The sequence below is a fragment of the Sesamum indicum genome, linkage group LG5, assembly GCF_026168435.1.
Source record: "Sesamum indicum cultivar Baizhima isolate 11 linkage group LG5, ASM2616843v1, whole genome shotgun sequence".
In the NCBI taxonomy this organism is placed as follows: domain Eukaryota; kingdom Viridiplantae; phylum Streptophyta; class Magnoliopsida; order Lamiales; family Pedaliaceae; genus Sesamum; species Sesamum indicum.
Window position 1 is genome coordinate 10,884,644 of NC_142661.1, and position 14,682 is coordinate 10,899,325.

The 14,682-nt window shown below is 39.1% G+C and overlaps 1 protein-coding gene across 3 annotated transcripts in view; it reads left to right on the forward strand.

Annotated features, from left to right (window-relative positions):
• DCL4 (dicer-like 4) overlaps positions 1-14,682 on the forward strand; it is a 50,062-nt gene that overhangs the window by 15,161 nt on the left and 20,219 nt on the right. For all 3 annotated transcript variants that reach the window (XM_088880425.1, XM_088880426.1, XM_088880424.1), the window contains exons 3-4: positions 8,023-8,272; positions 10,231-10,408. In XM_088880425.1, coding sequence (XP_088736551.1) covers positions 8,124-8,272; positions 10,231-10,408 — 327 coding nt within the window. In that variant the 5' untranslated portion in view covers positions 8,023-8,123. The remainder of the gene's footprint in view (positions 1-8,022; positions 8,273-10,230; positions 10,409-14,682) is intronic.

The following is a 14,682-nucleotide window of genomic DNA, read 5'->3' on the forward strand; positions in this document are numbered from 1 at the left end:
GCATGGACTCCTCAAGATCTAGAAGGGATTGATCCTACTTTCATTCACCTCAACATCGACCCTCACATAAAACCCGTAAAGCAAAAGAAAAGGTGTTTCGTGCCAGAGAAGGACAAAATTATTCAAGCAGAGGTAGATAAACTACTGGTAGCTAGCCACATTGAGCAAATACAATTCCCAGAGTGGCTATCTAATGGTGGTGTTAGTACCCAAGCCTGGAGGAAAGTGACGAATGTGCATCAACTTTAGAGATCTCAATAAAGCTTACACTAAGAATTTTTATCCTCTTCCTCGAATCAACCAACTGGTAGATTCCACATCCGGATGTGAACTCTTGAGCATGATGGATGTCTCACAAGGGTATCATCAAATAATGCTAGCTCCTGAGGACTATGAAAGAGTCAGTTTCATTATCTCTGTTGGGACCTTTTGCTACATATCCATACGATTTGGCCTGAAGAATACCGGAGCCTATCAACAGTTGGTGGATAAAATATTTTGTCCACAATTGGAAGTATATGTAGACGACATGCTTGTGAAGAGTAAAGAAACACAAAACCATGTAGCGGACCTGGAGGAAACATTTGTTGTCTTAAGAAAGTATCAACTGAAACTCAATCCTGGAAAATGCACATTTAGAGTAAAAGGAGGGTGTTTCTTGGGATTCATGGTTACCCTTGAAGCCAACCCTCTCAAAATCAAGGCCATCCTAGACATAAAGGCACCTTCCAACATCATTGAGGTGCAAAGGCTAACAGGAAACATAGCAGCTCTAAGTCGATTCATCTTCAAATTAGCAGAAAAAAGCTTGCCCTTCTTCAAAACCCTCCATAAAGCTTTCAAGTGGGATGGCTCCTGTCAACAAGCATTTGAGAGCCTCAAACAATATCTGGCAGGGCTCCACTTGTTGGTGAAGCCTTCGAGATACCCTTTATGTCTACCTATCAACAACCCCTCAAGCGATTAGCTCCATGCTAATTCGCTAGAGGACAGAAAACAAATGCCTATCTATTACATTAGCAAGGTCCTCAACGAAGCAGAAGGAAAATACACCCTCATAGAAAAGATGGCCCTAGCTTTAGTCATCACCGCAAGGAGACTGCGCCCATATTTTCTCTCACATCCGATTGGAGTAAAGACCAACATACCCTTAAAAAAGCATACACTAGGCAAACCAGATACCTCAAGACGATTGGTAAAATGGAACTAAATGAGTACGACATCTCATACCTATCTAGAATTACCATCAAAGCTCAAGCCTTGGCCAATTTCATCTTTGAGACTATAGGAATATTCGAAGAAGACACCCCCCAAGATGAGAAATGGTCGTTATACGTAGACGGGTCATCCACCTTCCAAGGTAGTGGCGCGGGCAAAGTCCTCACCTCACCTCACCTCAAGGAGAAGACTTAGAATTCGCTGTTAAATCCGGATTCAAAATCCTCCAACAATGGGGCTGAATATGAAGCACTAGTAACGACACTCAAAATGGCGCATGACATAGGAGCCCAACATGTTTTAGCCTATTCGGACTCCTAGTTAATCCTAAAGTAAATAGAAGGCTCTTACGAAACCAAAGAACAGAACATGGTCCCATATCTCCAGCATATAGCAAAACTTAAAACAAAGTTCAATAACTTTCAGATCATCCAGATCCCAAGGGAAGAGAACATGAAAGGCGACTGCCTCTCTAAGTTAGCCAACACCTTAGAGGATTGTAGAACAAGGCGGATCACCATACATTATCTCCCCCAATCATGAGCACCACTTTGCATCCAAGTTGTGTCCTCCTTGGATGATTGGAGTGCTCCCATCATCCTCTGGCTAGAAGAGGGGCTTCTTCCAAGCGATAGGTGGGAGGCTGCCTGGCTCATGGCCCGAGCCTCTCGCTTTCTGGTGCAAGGGGGGATCCTCTATAAAAAGTCCTTCACGCATCCTTTGCTCAGATGCCTATCTCAAAGAGAAGGGCTCCATGTCCTGAAAAGAAATGCATAGTGGCTACTGCTGAGCCCATGTGGGTACCTGGATGCTTGCAAATAAAGCATTGCGGGAGGATACTTCTGGCCCTCCATGAAGAAAGACGCAAAGTAACTGGTGGTCAAATGCGAAAAGTGTCAAAAACATTCTTTGCTTATACACCGACCCGTAGAGCCCCTTACAACCATGTTATCGCCTTGTCCCTTTGCACAGTGGGGGATAGACATTGTGGGACCATTCCCCCAAGTACTCAACCAAAGAAAATTTCTACTAGTAGCTATCGACTACTTCACCAAGTGGCTGGAAGCTGAGCTACTCACCCGCATCACAGAAACGAAAGTGATGAAATTCATATGAAAAAAATATCATTTGTCGCTTTAGGCTCCCATGAGAAATAATCTCAGACAACGGTCGATAGTTCCAAGGTCACATAATACAAGATTGGTATAAAGATTTACATATCAAGCAGAGGTTTACTTTAGTAGCCCACCCCCAAGCCAATGGGCAAGTAGAAGTCACCAACCGAATATTTGTTTAAGGGATCAAAAGATGCTTAGAACGAGTCAGGGGAAATTGGACAGAAGAATTAACTAGTGTCCTATGGGCATACCGCACAACCCCTAGAGGATCCACGGGAGAAAGCCCCTTCACTATGGTGTACGGGACAGAAGCAATCATCACGGTAGAGTTAGGGGTACCCTCTTACAGAATCCTACATTTCTCAAAAGAAAATAATACAAAATTGTTAAGAGAAAACCTGGACTTCATCGAAGAATTGAGAGAAAAGGCCTTCATTCGGACTCAAAGGTATAAAAACATTATGATCACCGCTCATAATAAGAGAGTAAAAACACGAAGCCTTCAAGTAGGTGACTTGGTATTACGAAGGATAGATGCATCAAAATCGATAGAAAAATTGGATCCCTCCTGGGAAGGGCCTTTCAAGGTCACAACCATAATAGGACAAGGTGCCTATGAATTAGAAGATCCTGAAAGACGGCCGTTGTCACGACCTTGGAATATTCATAACCTCAAGAGATACTATTCCTGATGAAGAGTGCTCCCATCCTACACCAGACATCCTAGGATAAAGTCCTCCTAAAGGACTCCTCCTAAAACTTTCCTCCTATAGGGCACCCTACAATGGGTCCTCCTGAAGGACCCCTCTTAAAATTCGTCCTCTCTAATAAATATCCTTCAACTAGCCTTCTTGTAAAGGCTCCTTTTACCAAGTCTACCTTTGACATGTATTCTTCTCGAAAAGGTTTGATGCATTATATTTGTTAAATCAAGGCATAAAAACCTTCAGGAGTAAGCCTTGCCAAAGCTTATGCAGGCCTCCATCATTGAAAGGACCCCCTCAAGAAAAGATAAGAGAGAGACAATCAGCCCCCAAAGAGGTAGAAAGGAACACCTTTGTCTGAAATCTCTAGAAGGCACCTTCAAGAAAATTTGGGAACCCCCCCCCCCAAGACTTTGGAGTATAGTTCCCACACTTTACGGCAAGACCTACGAGTATTTACATATCAAAGAAGCTAAACAACAAATATGGAAAGAAAGATAATTCGATATCACGTCAAGGCCCCTGGCCTAAAAACCATGGCCAGGGACAAATTGTCCCATTGAAGCAAAAAAAATAAATTATTTCATCCCCATCTTCAATGGAGGAAAGCAAGCAAGAAAAGGAAATTGTTCTAACCAGCAACCACATTACAGTTTCAATTTTTTTCCACACAGATGGGGCCTTCATTCTTTTATTCAGAAGTCACAGTAGCAAAAGTTTCAGGTAGACAGGCATCAACATCCTTGGGGGTGTCTCCCTCTTTCCGAGCTCCCACTCTTGAGAGGTCCCCCGCTATAGAGTCAATTGTTGCTTGGGGGGGGGACCCCTCACTTCGGCCTCGCCCTCTTCTAGTATATTGTCTAAATTGTCTTCTGCAAAAAGAAGGCAATTTGTCAAATATACGCCAAGACGAAAAGTGATATCACATTAAAGAGAGATCAATTTCAAGAACAAACCTAATTCAATAGGGAGGCCTCTACCTTCGGGAGCAGGAGCACAGGGCAGTGGAAATATCTAAGAAGGAGGGCTCCTCCCCTGATGGAGGGTACCCGTGCACCTTGAACTGTTCTTTGCATGCCACGAAGCCATGTTTGAAGTAAGGTCCTGCGATTTTAGCAAATTCTCTTTGATAGACCTCAGACTTCCTGAACTGCTCCAAACAACTTGCCCAATACCCCTCCAAGTAATGCTGCCCATCTACCGTATCAGGAAACTCGAGGGTCGCTCTCTCCAGGGCCTGCTTGAGGGCCTCCTCGTGGCCCTAAATCTCCTTCTGCAATCTTTTCAAATCTTTCTCCAACTATCGCGAACAACCTGCTGCCTCCTTCCTATCCTCTCTGAGCTTAAGATTCTCAGCTCCAAATGCTCTAACTTCTCCTCCAGTTCCTCCTTTGGGCATCAGGTTGGGTGCCAGAAGGATGAGAGAAGAGCTCCTCACAAATAGAAATAGATTGGCAGAAAAAGAGGAAAGGGGGTAAGGGGTCGAAAGTCATTTCCTAAAAGAAAGAAGGAAAATTGAAAACGCCATATCTTAAGCATGTACAAGGAGGTTATCCCCTCCAGTTCCTCCTTGGTTAGGGAGGATAGCAAATGCTTATCCCCTGAGGATAGCACCCCCTTCATAAGTTCAGCCACTAATAGAGCATTACTCCCCCTCTCTTGATCCAAGGATTGTGGCGTATGCAAGCAGGCAGAGTAGGAGCGGGAGTACTTGAGGATCAACCCCTTCTCATCCTTAAGAGAGGGTGGAAGAGGAGGTCCTGAAGGGGGTCTGGCGGAGCTGGCGGGAGAGACTCCTGCTGCATTTGACTGCCCTCTTAGAAGAACCTATTGAGGTAGCCCTATGAGTAGGAGAGGCAGCAAATTTCACCCTGGATTCGCTGGAAAACAAAGTTCCTCTAGAAGATCGAGAAGGAGGAATCCCTCCAGTCCGAAACCCCAAAGTATGGTCTCAAATCAACTTACTGAACATGATGTTCTCTACACCAAGAAAAGATAAGCAATATCATTACATGGAACTAGTGCGAATAAATAAAGACAAAAGGCACTAACGAAAATACCCAGGGAGTCCTCCAAGGGTTCCACCCGAGGATTTAAACTGAAATGGTCCAGCAGCCTTTCATTAGTGAGGGACCGACAATCATAAGGGCTGTTGTTCAATATGTCCAGCAAGGAGGTCAGTGTAATGGAGCTCTCCCAACCTAAAGAGGAGGAGGGACGTCCTAAATCCAATGGTTAGGGAAGGACCAAGGGCGAGGACAAAATAAAAGAGAAACTCTTCTTCCAGTTTTTTGGGGGTGGGGGGAAAGCAGGAAGGAGATTCCAAGACGAGGCATGAATATAAAAAAACCTGTCTCCGCTCTTTTCAAGAAAAATGCTAGCGGAAATAGAACTGATGAAAACAAAAAATCATGAAGAAATTGGCCAAAAGTTTGAAGGAGTTGGGGACTAACTGGTTTAGAGGGACACCAAAAAAGAGTCGCCACATCGGAGTAAAAGGAGAGAATGGGGAAACGAAGGTCTGACTTCAACTAAGCAGAAAAGAAGGCCAAGCAGTTGGGGGGAGGAAGGTGAGGACGGCTCTTGGGGGAAAGAGTATAGAGGACAAATGAAGGAGGGATGTGATACTCCCGTATCAACTACTCTATCCCCATGACCTTGAGGACGGAAGAACCCCACTCTCGAGGCGAAGGAGAAACCTCCCTCTCCTCTTCTCCAGGGGAAGAATCTTCCCCTTCCTTTACCCCCTCATCAATAAACGATAGGTCGCCGCTGCTACTTGGCGGAGACTCCTCCTCCGACATCGAGGGAAACCAGGCGGAAGACCACCCATTCCCCTCGAAGTCGCCTCCGAGGGATCATTGTCTGCAAAGATCTCACCTATAAAATGGATCGAGCCATCGGTAGAAGACATATTCTACACAACAAATACTTAGAAAAACTTTAGAGGGAGGGGAATAAGATACTTACAGAGCTCTTTGATGGAAAGAGCCGGTGATGCCTCAAGAAAAAGGAAAGAAGAAGAAATAAGGAGTTACCTGTTTAAAGATGTGGGAGAGAAGTTATGGGCACGCTTTAGTAACCGCCAATGATGAGAGGGTCCGTACCATCTCTATGCGTGGCAGAGGCATTTATCATCTCCTAGCAATCGAGAAGGCTAGGCCTAGGCCTAGCCATCATTCCCTAACAAGGGCAGAAACACGCTACTCGAAGTACGGATAAACAAAATGACGCGTGTAGGCGGGAACACACAAATGAGGAAGGATCCCTTCTCCAGTTGACAGAAAGATTCCTCTTAGATCGAAGGGGGCAAAAGCTCCTACTCTAAGAAGGAGTTGAAGGCGCCCCTCCTCCTTATAGTGGGGAGGACTAAATGATGGGTATAACCCAGTACGATCCGACCCAAGAACGAGGTAAAAAGCCCAAACTCCCCACCTACGTATACCCACAACAAGGAAAGAAGCCCAGGGCGCACGACCCAACTCGCTTAGCCCAAAACTCTTGTAGCCGGCCTAACGTTCGTGCACACGTTAGTCCTTAAAGCTTACATGGCACACACATAGCTCATCCACATAGGCCCTCCTGGCTGATGGGGAGTATGCGTGGCGAGAAGGCCTCCCCCAAGAGTTCGGACTCTAACACCCGACAGACTCCTTGCGGGCTAGGAGTCCCCTCCATCTCGCACTCTCCCCCTCACTCAAATAACCAATTTGCACAACATGATCCCTAAAAAATAGGAATCAATAAAGTTTTATCCTAACTAATTCTATTCATTTCCCCCAAGGATAGGTAGCATTATCAGTTCCACAGCAAGGAGGATACTCGGCTATAAATCACGAAGTCACCTCCAGGCAGCGCGACACCTTCACGCTATAGAAATTTGGCTACCTTTTTACTTCTATTGCATTCATTCGATCCATTCTTATTTCTCCGTCATTATATCTTATTCTTTTAAAGCTTTTCGTTGCTCGAATTATTATTCCTCAAATATAATACTAACTTAAACTTCAGAGTGCTGACATTTTATTTTGCATGTTATCTTTCTCAAGAGCTTTTATTTGATTAGCTCAAATCCATCATCAAGATCTAAGAATTTTGAACTCGTGCTAAAATCGCATGCATCAGTATCTATTTGACAATTATGGAGAAAACTCAAATATTAATTCAAGCATTTACAAAAACTCATGTATCAATTTGATATTTATGAAAAAACTCGGGTATTAATTAAATCATTTACAAAAACTCATGTACTATTCGATAATAATACCAAAATAATTTTTATACTTTTGTCTTATCTATGGGTACAAACGTAATTTTCCATCTTAGTCACATTTTTATGTTATAAATAAATATGAAAAATGAGTAACCAAACAATTTGTCATGGAGTAGTAACTAGCTACTAGTTAATCATATCATTGTTAGTCACACCAATAATCCCAACTTAATCTACAGGATAATTATTCCATACCATCTAGTAAACATGGCCTAATACTTTTATTTATCCAGCTAACATATATATTTTGTAAAACAATACTTAGATTCTAAATTTTAAAATTCAATGTGCAGAAGCATTTGGATAATTATCCAATATTACAAATTTTGAACTAAAATAATAATTATTTTTTAAATGAGGGATCAAATTGTAAAGATAGAAAACGAAGGACTAAAATAATTTTCGGTAAGAAAAAAGTTATGTAGGGATAATATGAAAAAAAATATCCATTAAAAAACTAATTTGAAATGACATGGAAAAATATAAATTATTTTAAAGTTCAAATCGAATGACACGCAGTTATGACATGCCACACGACGCCTAGTGTTAATATTAATATAAGTATTTGTTGTATTTATTTCCGTACATAAATGGACTTATACGTATAAGTATTTGTTGTATTTAATTTATTTCCGTATATAAATGCACGCATACGTAGGCAGAGGCAGTAGCAATATAAACCTCTGACAAAGCAAAGTATCATTCGCAGAAACGAAGACCCACTTCTGTCGTAAGTTGTATTCACACCCCAAACCCCAGTCATACTCCTACTGTCGGAGTCAATCACAGGTCAATTCACTTTAGACCCTCATGGACGTCGGCAACACCACCACCGTCCGGCCAAGTGAGACCGTGGAGGGAGGGATATGTAAGCAGCTCTCAACTCTGTCCCTCAATGGCGACGAGGAACAGCTGATTACCGAGAAGCCTGCGAAAGACCCCAGAAGAATCGCAAGAAAGTGTGCTTTTTCCCCACCTTTGATTTTCTTATGGATTTTGTTTTTGTATCATGCAACTGCATTTGCGTTTCTTGGTCGTCTTGATTATCTTTTTCCTAGTTCAAGATAAGCTTCCCGCTTACTATCGTGATTTGAAGTTGGCATGCCATTTACTTTCTGTTTTCTTGTTGAGAGCACTTTCAGAAGAAAAGCAACCCCCCCCCCCCAATTCCCCCGAAGACTGACCGAAGATTGATGAAAAAGCCGTCTAAGCTTGATAAATGAAAGACGAAAGCTATCTCAAATCCAAGAAAATCCCTTCAAAAACTAGGCATTCAACAGTCCTTGTCCTTTATGCCTTAAATTGCTCTCCGGAAGTGGACTTCGTTCCAATTCCTATCTCACCTTGTAGTCGATCAGGCTTTATGGTTAGCGAATCCGTCCCAAGTTGAGAATGGCGGTCTTCTTCTCCGTAGAATCAGTTAGACATTTTCTTGAAGGGGCCTGCGGCGAGAATGCAGAGAGGACTGGTAGATCTGAGCTTGATCTCCTCCTCGAGCTTAACACACTCATTGAGCCGGTGCGGTATCTGAAAGGATATAACTTTACCAAGCGAAGATCCTTATCGCATTTAATTTTTTTTCTTCTGTTGGTCTTTGTTTGGGTGGATGATTTTGCAAATTAGACTTTTGACAAGATGTTTGTTCTGTTATGATGGGAGAGTTTTGTTTGAGTAAAGGATATGACAATGCAAGAGGAATGTTCGGCGTGGTTCTGTGTACAATACTGTGGCGCGCTGTACTTGATTGTGTTTCGATGTAGGCTGGCTGCACCTTAATTTGACTGGAGAAAGATGTTCTCTGTTTCTGTGTGTTTTCGTGTCTTTATTATGTTTTAAGTGTGGAGTCTCTCTCTCTTAAAGTTGTTTATTCTCTTCTGGTGGAATTCAATAGTGGGATCTTTATTTATATCCCCTTTTTTATATGTTAATCTCCCTTTAATTTGTATAGAATTGGCTTTGATAGATGGGAGACATAAAGGAGATCATGTAACTAAATGCTAAATACACATGGATGAAAATGTTAAGGATTTTCTTGATGAATCTTTTTGGGGGATGAGTAACAAATTCACAAGAAAGATGGAAGAAATAGGTCTTTTGAGGCAGCCTGAATTTGGAGATATAGTTCTAAAATGATAGCATGCTCTTTTAAGTCATTTAAATTTCTTTACTTCCGTGCAATTTGTACTCCCTCCTCCCTTTTCTTCTCTTTTTCTTTTTTGAGCAAATGTGTTTTGTGTGGCCACAGGACGTATTTGTTTGCCACAACTCAAAGTTAAGGAACCTGTATCAAATCTGACTTGGAGGTCATTTTAGATACTTATTTGGTTCATTCTCATGCTCTTTAATTCAATAAACAAGAGCAGAAGCTGTCCAAGTTTTGGTGTTTGCATGTGAAAAGGGAGAACTGAAATTTTCAGTTTATGATAAGAGAAATATCTGATTTTGTATGACTGGTCATGGAGCTACTTACTGCAAATTTTCTGTTATCATCATTTTAAAAAAGAGACTAAGGTGTTGCTTTTAATTTGAAATTTCTTGTAAAGATAACAAAAATATTGTGGAAGAAAATTTGAAATGTAAGGATAAGGTGACAACTCCTTAGAGATGAATTTTCGCCTTAGAAGTTACTTGTTCTAATAACTTGTTTGGGACCTTTTCTTTTGGCATCCAATTCCTTTTCCTTGGTATTTTCCTTCCTTGGATCAACACTTGGCGCATGTTATCATTTCCTAGAACAAATTGCCAAAATAAGTGGAAGAAAAGAAGTGGAAACTATTTTTATTAACTTGATGTATATGATGTATCTTAGTTGTAATCTGTTTAATGACGTTTTGATTAATATACCGTCCTTTCATATTGACTTCTGATCCTAATGGGCAGCATTGAGTATATTGTTGAATTTTTTAATTTGAGACAGGTACCAGATAGACCTTTGTAAAAAAGCCTTGGAGGAGAATGTTGTCGTTTATTTGGAAACAGGTTCTGGGAAAACCCATATTGCCGTGCTACTTATTTATGAGATGGGACACCTAATTAAGAAACCTCAGAGAAACAAATGCATTTTTCTTGCTCCAACGGTTGCTTTGGTTCAGCAGGTTCTTTTCCTTGCTAGATTCTCCAATTTGGTTTGGTTGTACTCTCTCTTTTTTAAAGCTTTACTCTGGAATTAGTTATTTATGACAATATAATGGTTGGTTTGTAATCATCAAGCACTTCTCTCTCCCTCAATACATGAATATATATATATATATTGTGTGATTGTGTCATGCATTTAGGTTTTCAATGTTGAAGTTATGGTATCAGTTACTGAGCAAATGATTCCATTAAGAATATGAAGATGATGGGGAGGAGGCTGTGGAGGAGAGAGAAGGGACTAGGGAACAAGGCAGGGAGGGATGGTGTGGGTTGGTTTATTCTCAGTGCCCAACTTAAGTGACATTACACATTGAAGTGAAACCTGTTCAACCTTTCTTCTTTGTCCGCCATTCGTTATGGAGTGTTAACTATGCTTCCTTTCCCTTCTAGGACCACTTTGCTGCCTTTTTCCTTTCCCTACCCTCTTTTTACTTGATGATCTGAAAAATAGCAACACCCAAGGTGACAAGCTTCCAATTAAATTTTGCAATAAAATAATGTAAGAATTATGAAAGGAAAGGCAATGAAATAGAAAGAAAAAGGAAAATATGATAAAGAAAAAAAAGGATGAAGTAGGAATGAGGAGGAGCAGGGATAGAAAGAGAGAAGAGGTGGAAGCAAATTTAGTCCTGAAGCAGAAGAGAAGAAACAGAGGAAGAAAAGAGATAAGGAATGCAGTACACTATGGAACATAATTTTGAGTTTTACTAGGTTTAAATGGTTACTAGAAATGGTACACTAAAAAACAACATCTTTTTCTTAGTTTAAATGATTAATCTCTTGAAGCTGAAAAAGTAGGTTTTTATAGGATATCAATGTCTTTCTTGGTCATTTCTTGCTATTCTTGACTAGAACTATCACTTTTTCTAGTTGATGGATGGTGTATCCTTCATAAACTATATCAATTGGATTTGATGCAATTACTCCAATGCCTTCTGTCTCAAACAACTTTTATATTTTTCTCATACTATTCTTCTTGTTGTATAAAAGTTCCATCATAAGGTTCTCATTTTAACAAGGGATGATAATGGGTCCGAGTCATGCGGGTTTTGAATCCGCCTTATAGGTCCCGACCTTAACTTGGTCCTTTTCATATTTTTTGTATATTCATATATTTATACATATAAAGTATATTAATACGTATAAGGGTATATTTATACATATATGAAAAAATATGTATATATTTTATTTATACTTACACTAATACATAATATCAATATTTTCATAAATTAGAATATTGATATCAAATAGTTTATAGACGATTTATAATATATATATATAAGTAACACACTTTAAAAATTTTAATATTTTAAGCCTAAAACTGCACTTATAAATTTGAAAAAGAATAAGCTTTCAATAATATTATTGTCTAATATTTACAAAGTATTGCGTATTATTTTTTTAATATTTTGAAGATTTTAAAAAGGTTTTACTGTATCCAACCTGCCGGGTCCCATGTCCTAGAATTTCTTGGCAGGTTAAGTCTCAAGTTTTGGAACCTGTTGCCATCCCTAATTTTAACCATGCGTGATCTTATAGATGTCAACCAAACCATAAAGTTATTGCTAGTCAACTTTGAAGATATCTGTATTCAAACCAGTAATAGTTATTTCGCATTTTAATATTTTTTGATTGATAAAACACAAAAATGCATACACATGAAATATCCATTTCATAGAGATATTACTAGTGATCTATACATGTTGCATTCAATGTGTTGGTGACAAATTCCTTTGAGTTTATTGCATCATTGTTAGAAAGCATTATCCCTATGGTAGAATGCACAATTTTTCTCTTATAGGTTCCTACTCTATTAAATTTGCACTGGTCAGCAAAATAAATACTAGCATCAAACTTATGAACTCTAAGTTAACTAAGACCTTCTAAACCCATCATATAATTGCCATCCATATACCGGGTGAAAGATGTTACTCGCTTCACACCATAAATTAAAACTCATCAAGCTTGCTAGAAATTGGACATTATAAAATAGGAGCTAATTGACACCTTATAAAATAGTCACCAACCAATAAAGTGCAGGTGGATGCAGAATTACAAAACTTTGACCATATCTTTGATTTTGAGCTTCATAATTTGAACTGAATTAAATGCCTCTATAATTTGCAATCTCACTCTACTTGTCTATGGATTGTAATTGGAAAAGAATGCCACTATTTTTTTAAACGACTTTATTTTTCAACTAAGTTTCTTGATGGATTGGTCATGCATGGAACTGTTCTACCACTAACTGAACTTCGATTATTTACTCATGATTATGTAAGTTACAGTTGGTAATCTCTATGAACTTCTGTAATTATTTGATTTTGTTGTTTGATATGTATGAGGTTATATGTAGGATCATGCACCTAGCTTTTATTTGTCCAATATGTAATAGGGTCATAATAAGGATGCTAGAATGTTTTAAGCCTTCCAAATTAGGACTGATAATGCCTAATTGTGATGGCGTAATGGATTCTATAGAAGAGAGTTTGGGCTCATATGGCGTAATGGATTCTATAGAAGAGAGTTTGGGCTCATTGCGATGGGCTTAGTTCGTAGGATGAACTACTCTATCAACTTCAGTTAATAATTTTGTTAAGCGAGGATGATAATTCACTAGTTTCTACCTCAGCCATTGTGCTAGAATTAGCTCGTGGGTCCCTCCCATGGGGCTGAGGTATCAAGTAATGGTGTTAAAATCAAAGTTACATAGAGTGGAGTGAAGAGCGCTACGAAAGCGGGAGCGTGTGAGCATCAAAATCCACTTGAGAGCGGGAGAGGCTTTGAGCGTGAGTTGATGATAAATAAAAATAATCATTATGGTATCTCCTATATAAGTGAATACGATATCCCCGATTATATTTTGGTACTAGTTGACATAACAACTTGACCTTAAATTAAAAATCAAATTATTTAATTTGTTATGAATCAATTCTATTTTAACCATTAAAATAAATTGGCCTGTGAATTAATTATTTTTCTATCTCTATACGACATTTTTTAATTCTATATAAAATTTATGTGCTTACTATTCAGTTAGACTTGGACTTGTATCACATATAATTTAATTGACAATCATATTACACAAATTAATTAAATCACATTTAAATTCACCACCCTCGAAGAGTCCTTGTGAACTTGTAAGTTATGAATACCATGCAAAACAATCCTTCAATTTGCTATCCCCGATCAAAGTCTCGACATTTGGAATCAGAACGGTTTCCATTCAATAGCTATAAATCTGTTCTAAATATGTGTTACTCATTATCAACATAAGAAACTCCTTTCGCTCATGGCCTTGGACTTCATTAACTCATATCACAGAGAATATAGAGTTTCATTATCATCTCATGATAAGCAATTGATCCTCTTCTTTGTAATTCACCAGCCGCCATGCATGTTCTAACTATGTTTGAAACGTGGCTGCCAAAAAATATTGCAAATGCTAATATTGTTAGTCATGAATCAAGTCATAGCCCAAGATGGTTGTGGAGCCTCACGATTAAGGAATTATTCTTCACTGTCATAACAAAGAAGCATTATCATACTATGTCTAATGAGGCTTCCATATGACATCTCCTGTGGATCGCCTAGTGAACTTTACGTCTTATCAGGTACCTACAATTGTATAGACGTCGAATGCCATTGTATATGAAATGTGACTATGATTATATCAAAGCAATATGCAATGTAAAACTAGGTGAATTGCAGTCAATGCCCCTATCTCCATTGATCTTATGACTTGGAACTATTTTAGATAAAACAATAGTTGGTTCACAACCCAACCCCATAGCATATATGATCTAAGGGTTTTAACCAAATGCATGCAATGATGCATAAGATACATGTCACAAAAGAACAAATATCATAAGTAACATTATGATTGACAAGATCTTTCAGAAATATGTTTACCCAATCCTATTCTAACACAAGCATAATTTAAAATGATCATTTTTTCTTGCATGGGCTACATATGGTTATTAATATGAATAGTTTTCTGGGGGAGCCTTAAGTTCTTTTCATAAAAGAAAAAAATATTAAGATTGTTAAAAGAATTTTAGTGGCCAAACTCATTGTATAACTTGTATCTTTTGGACCAGATTCTCTTTTTCTTTTTCCTTGTCAAACTTTGTCTTATTAGTCATAACCGGTTATCGTACTAAAAGACACATATTACACCACTTTTTAGGCTTCTGTTTTCCTTCTTATTAGTCATAAGCAATTGTTATCACTA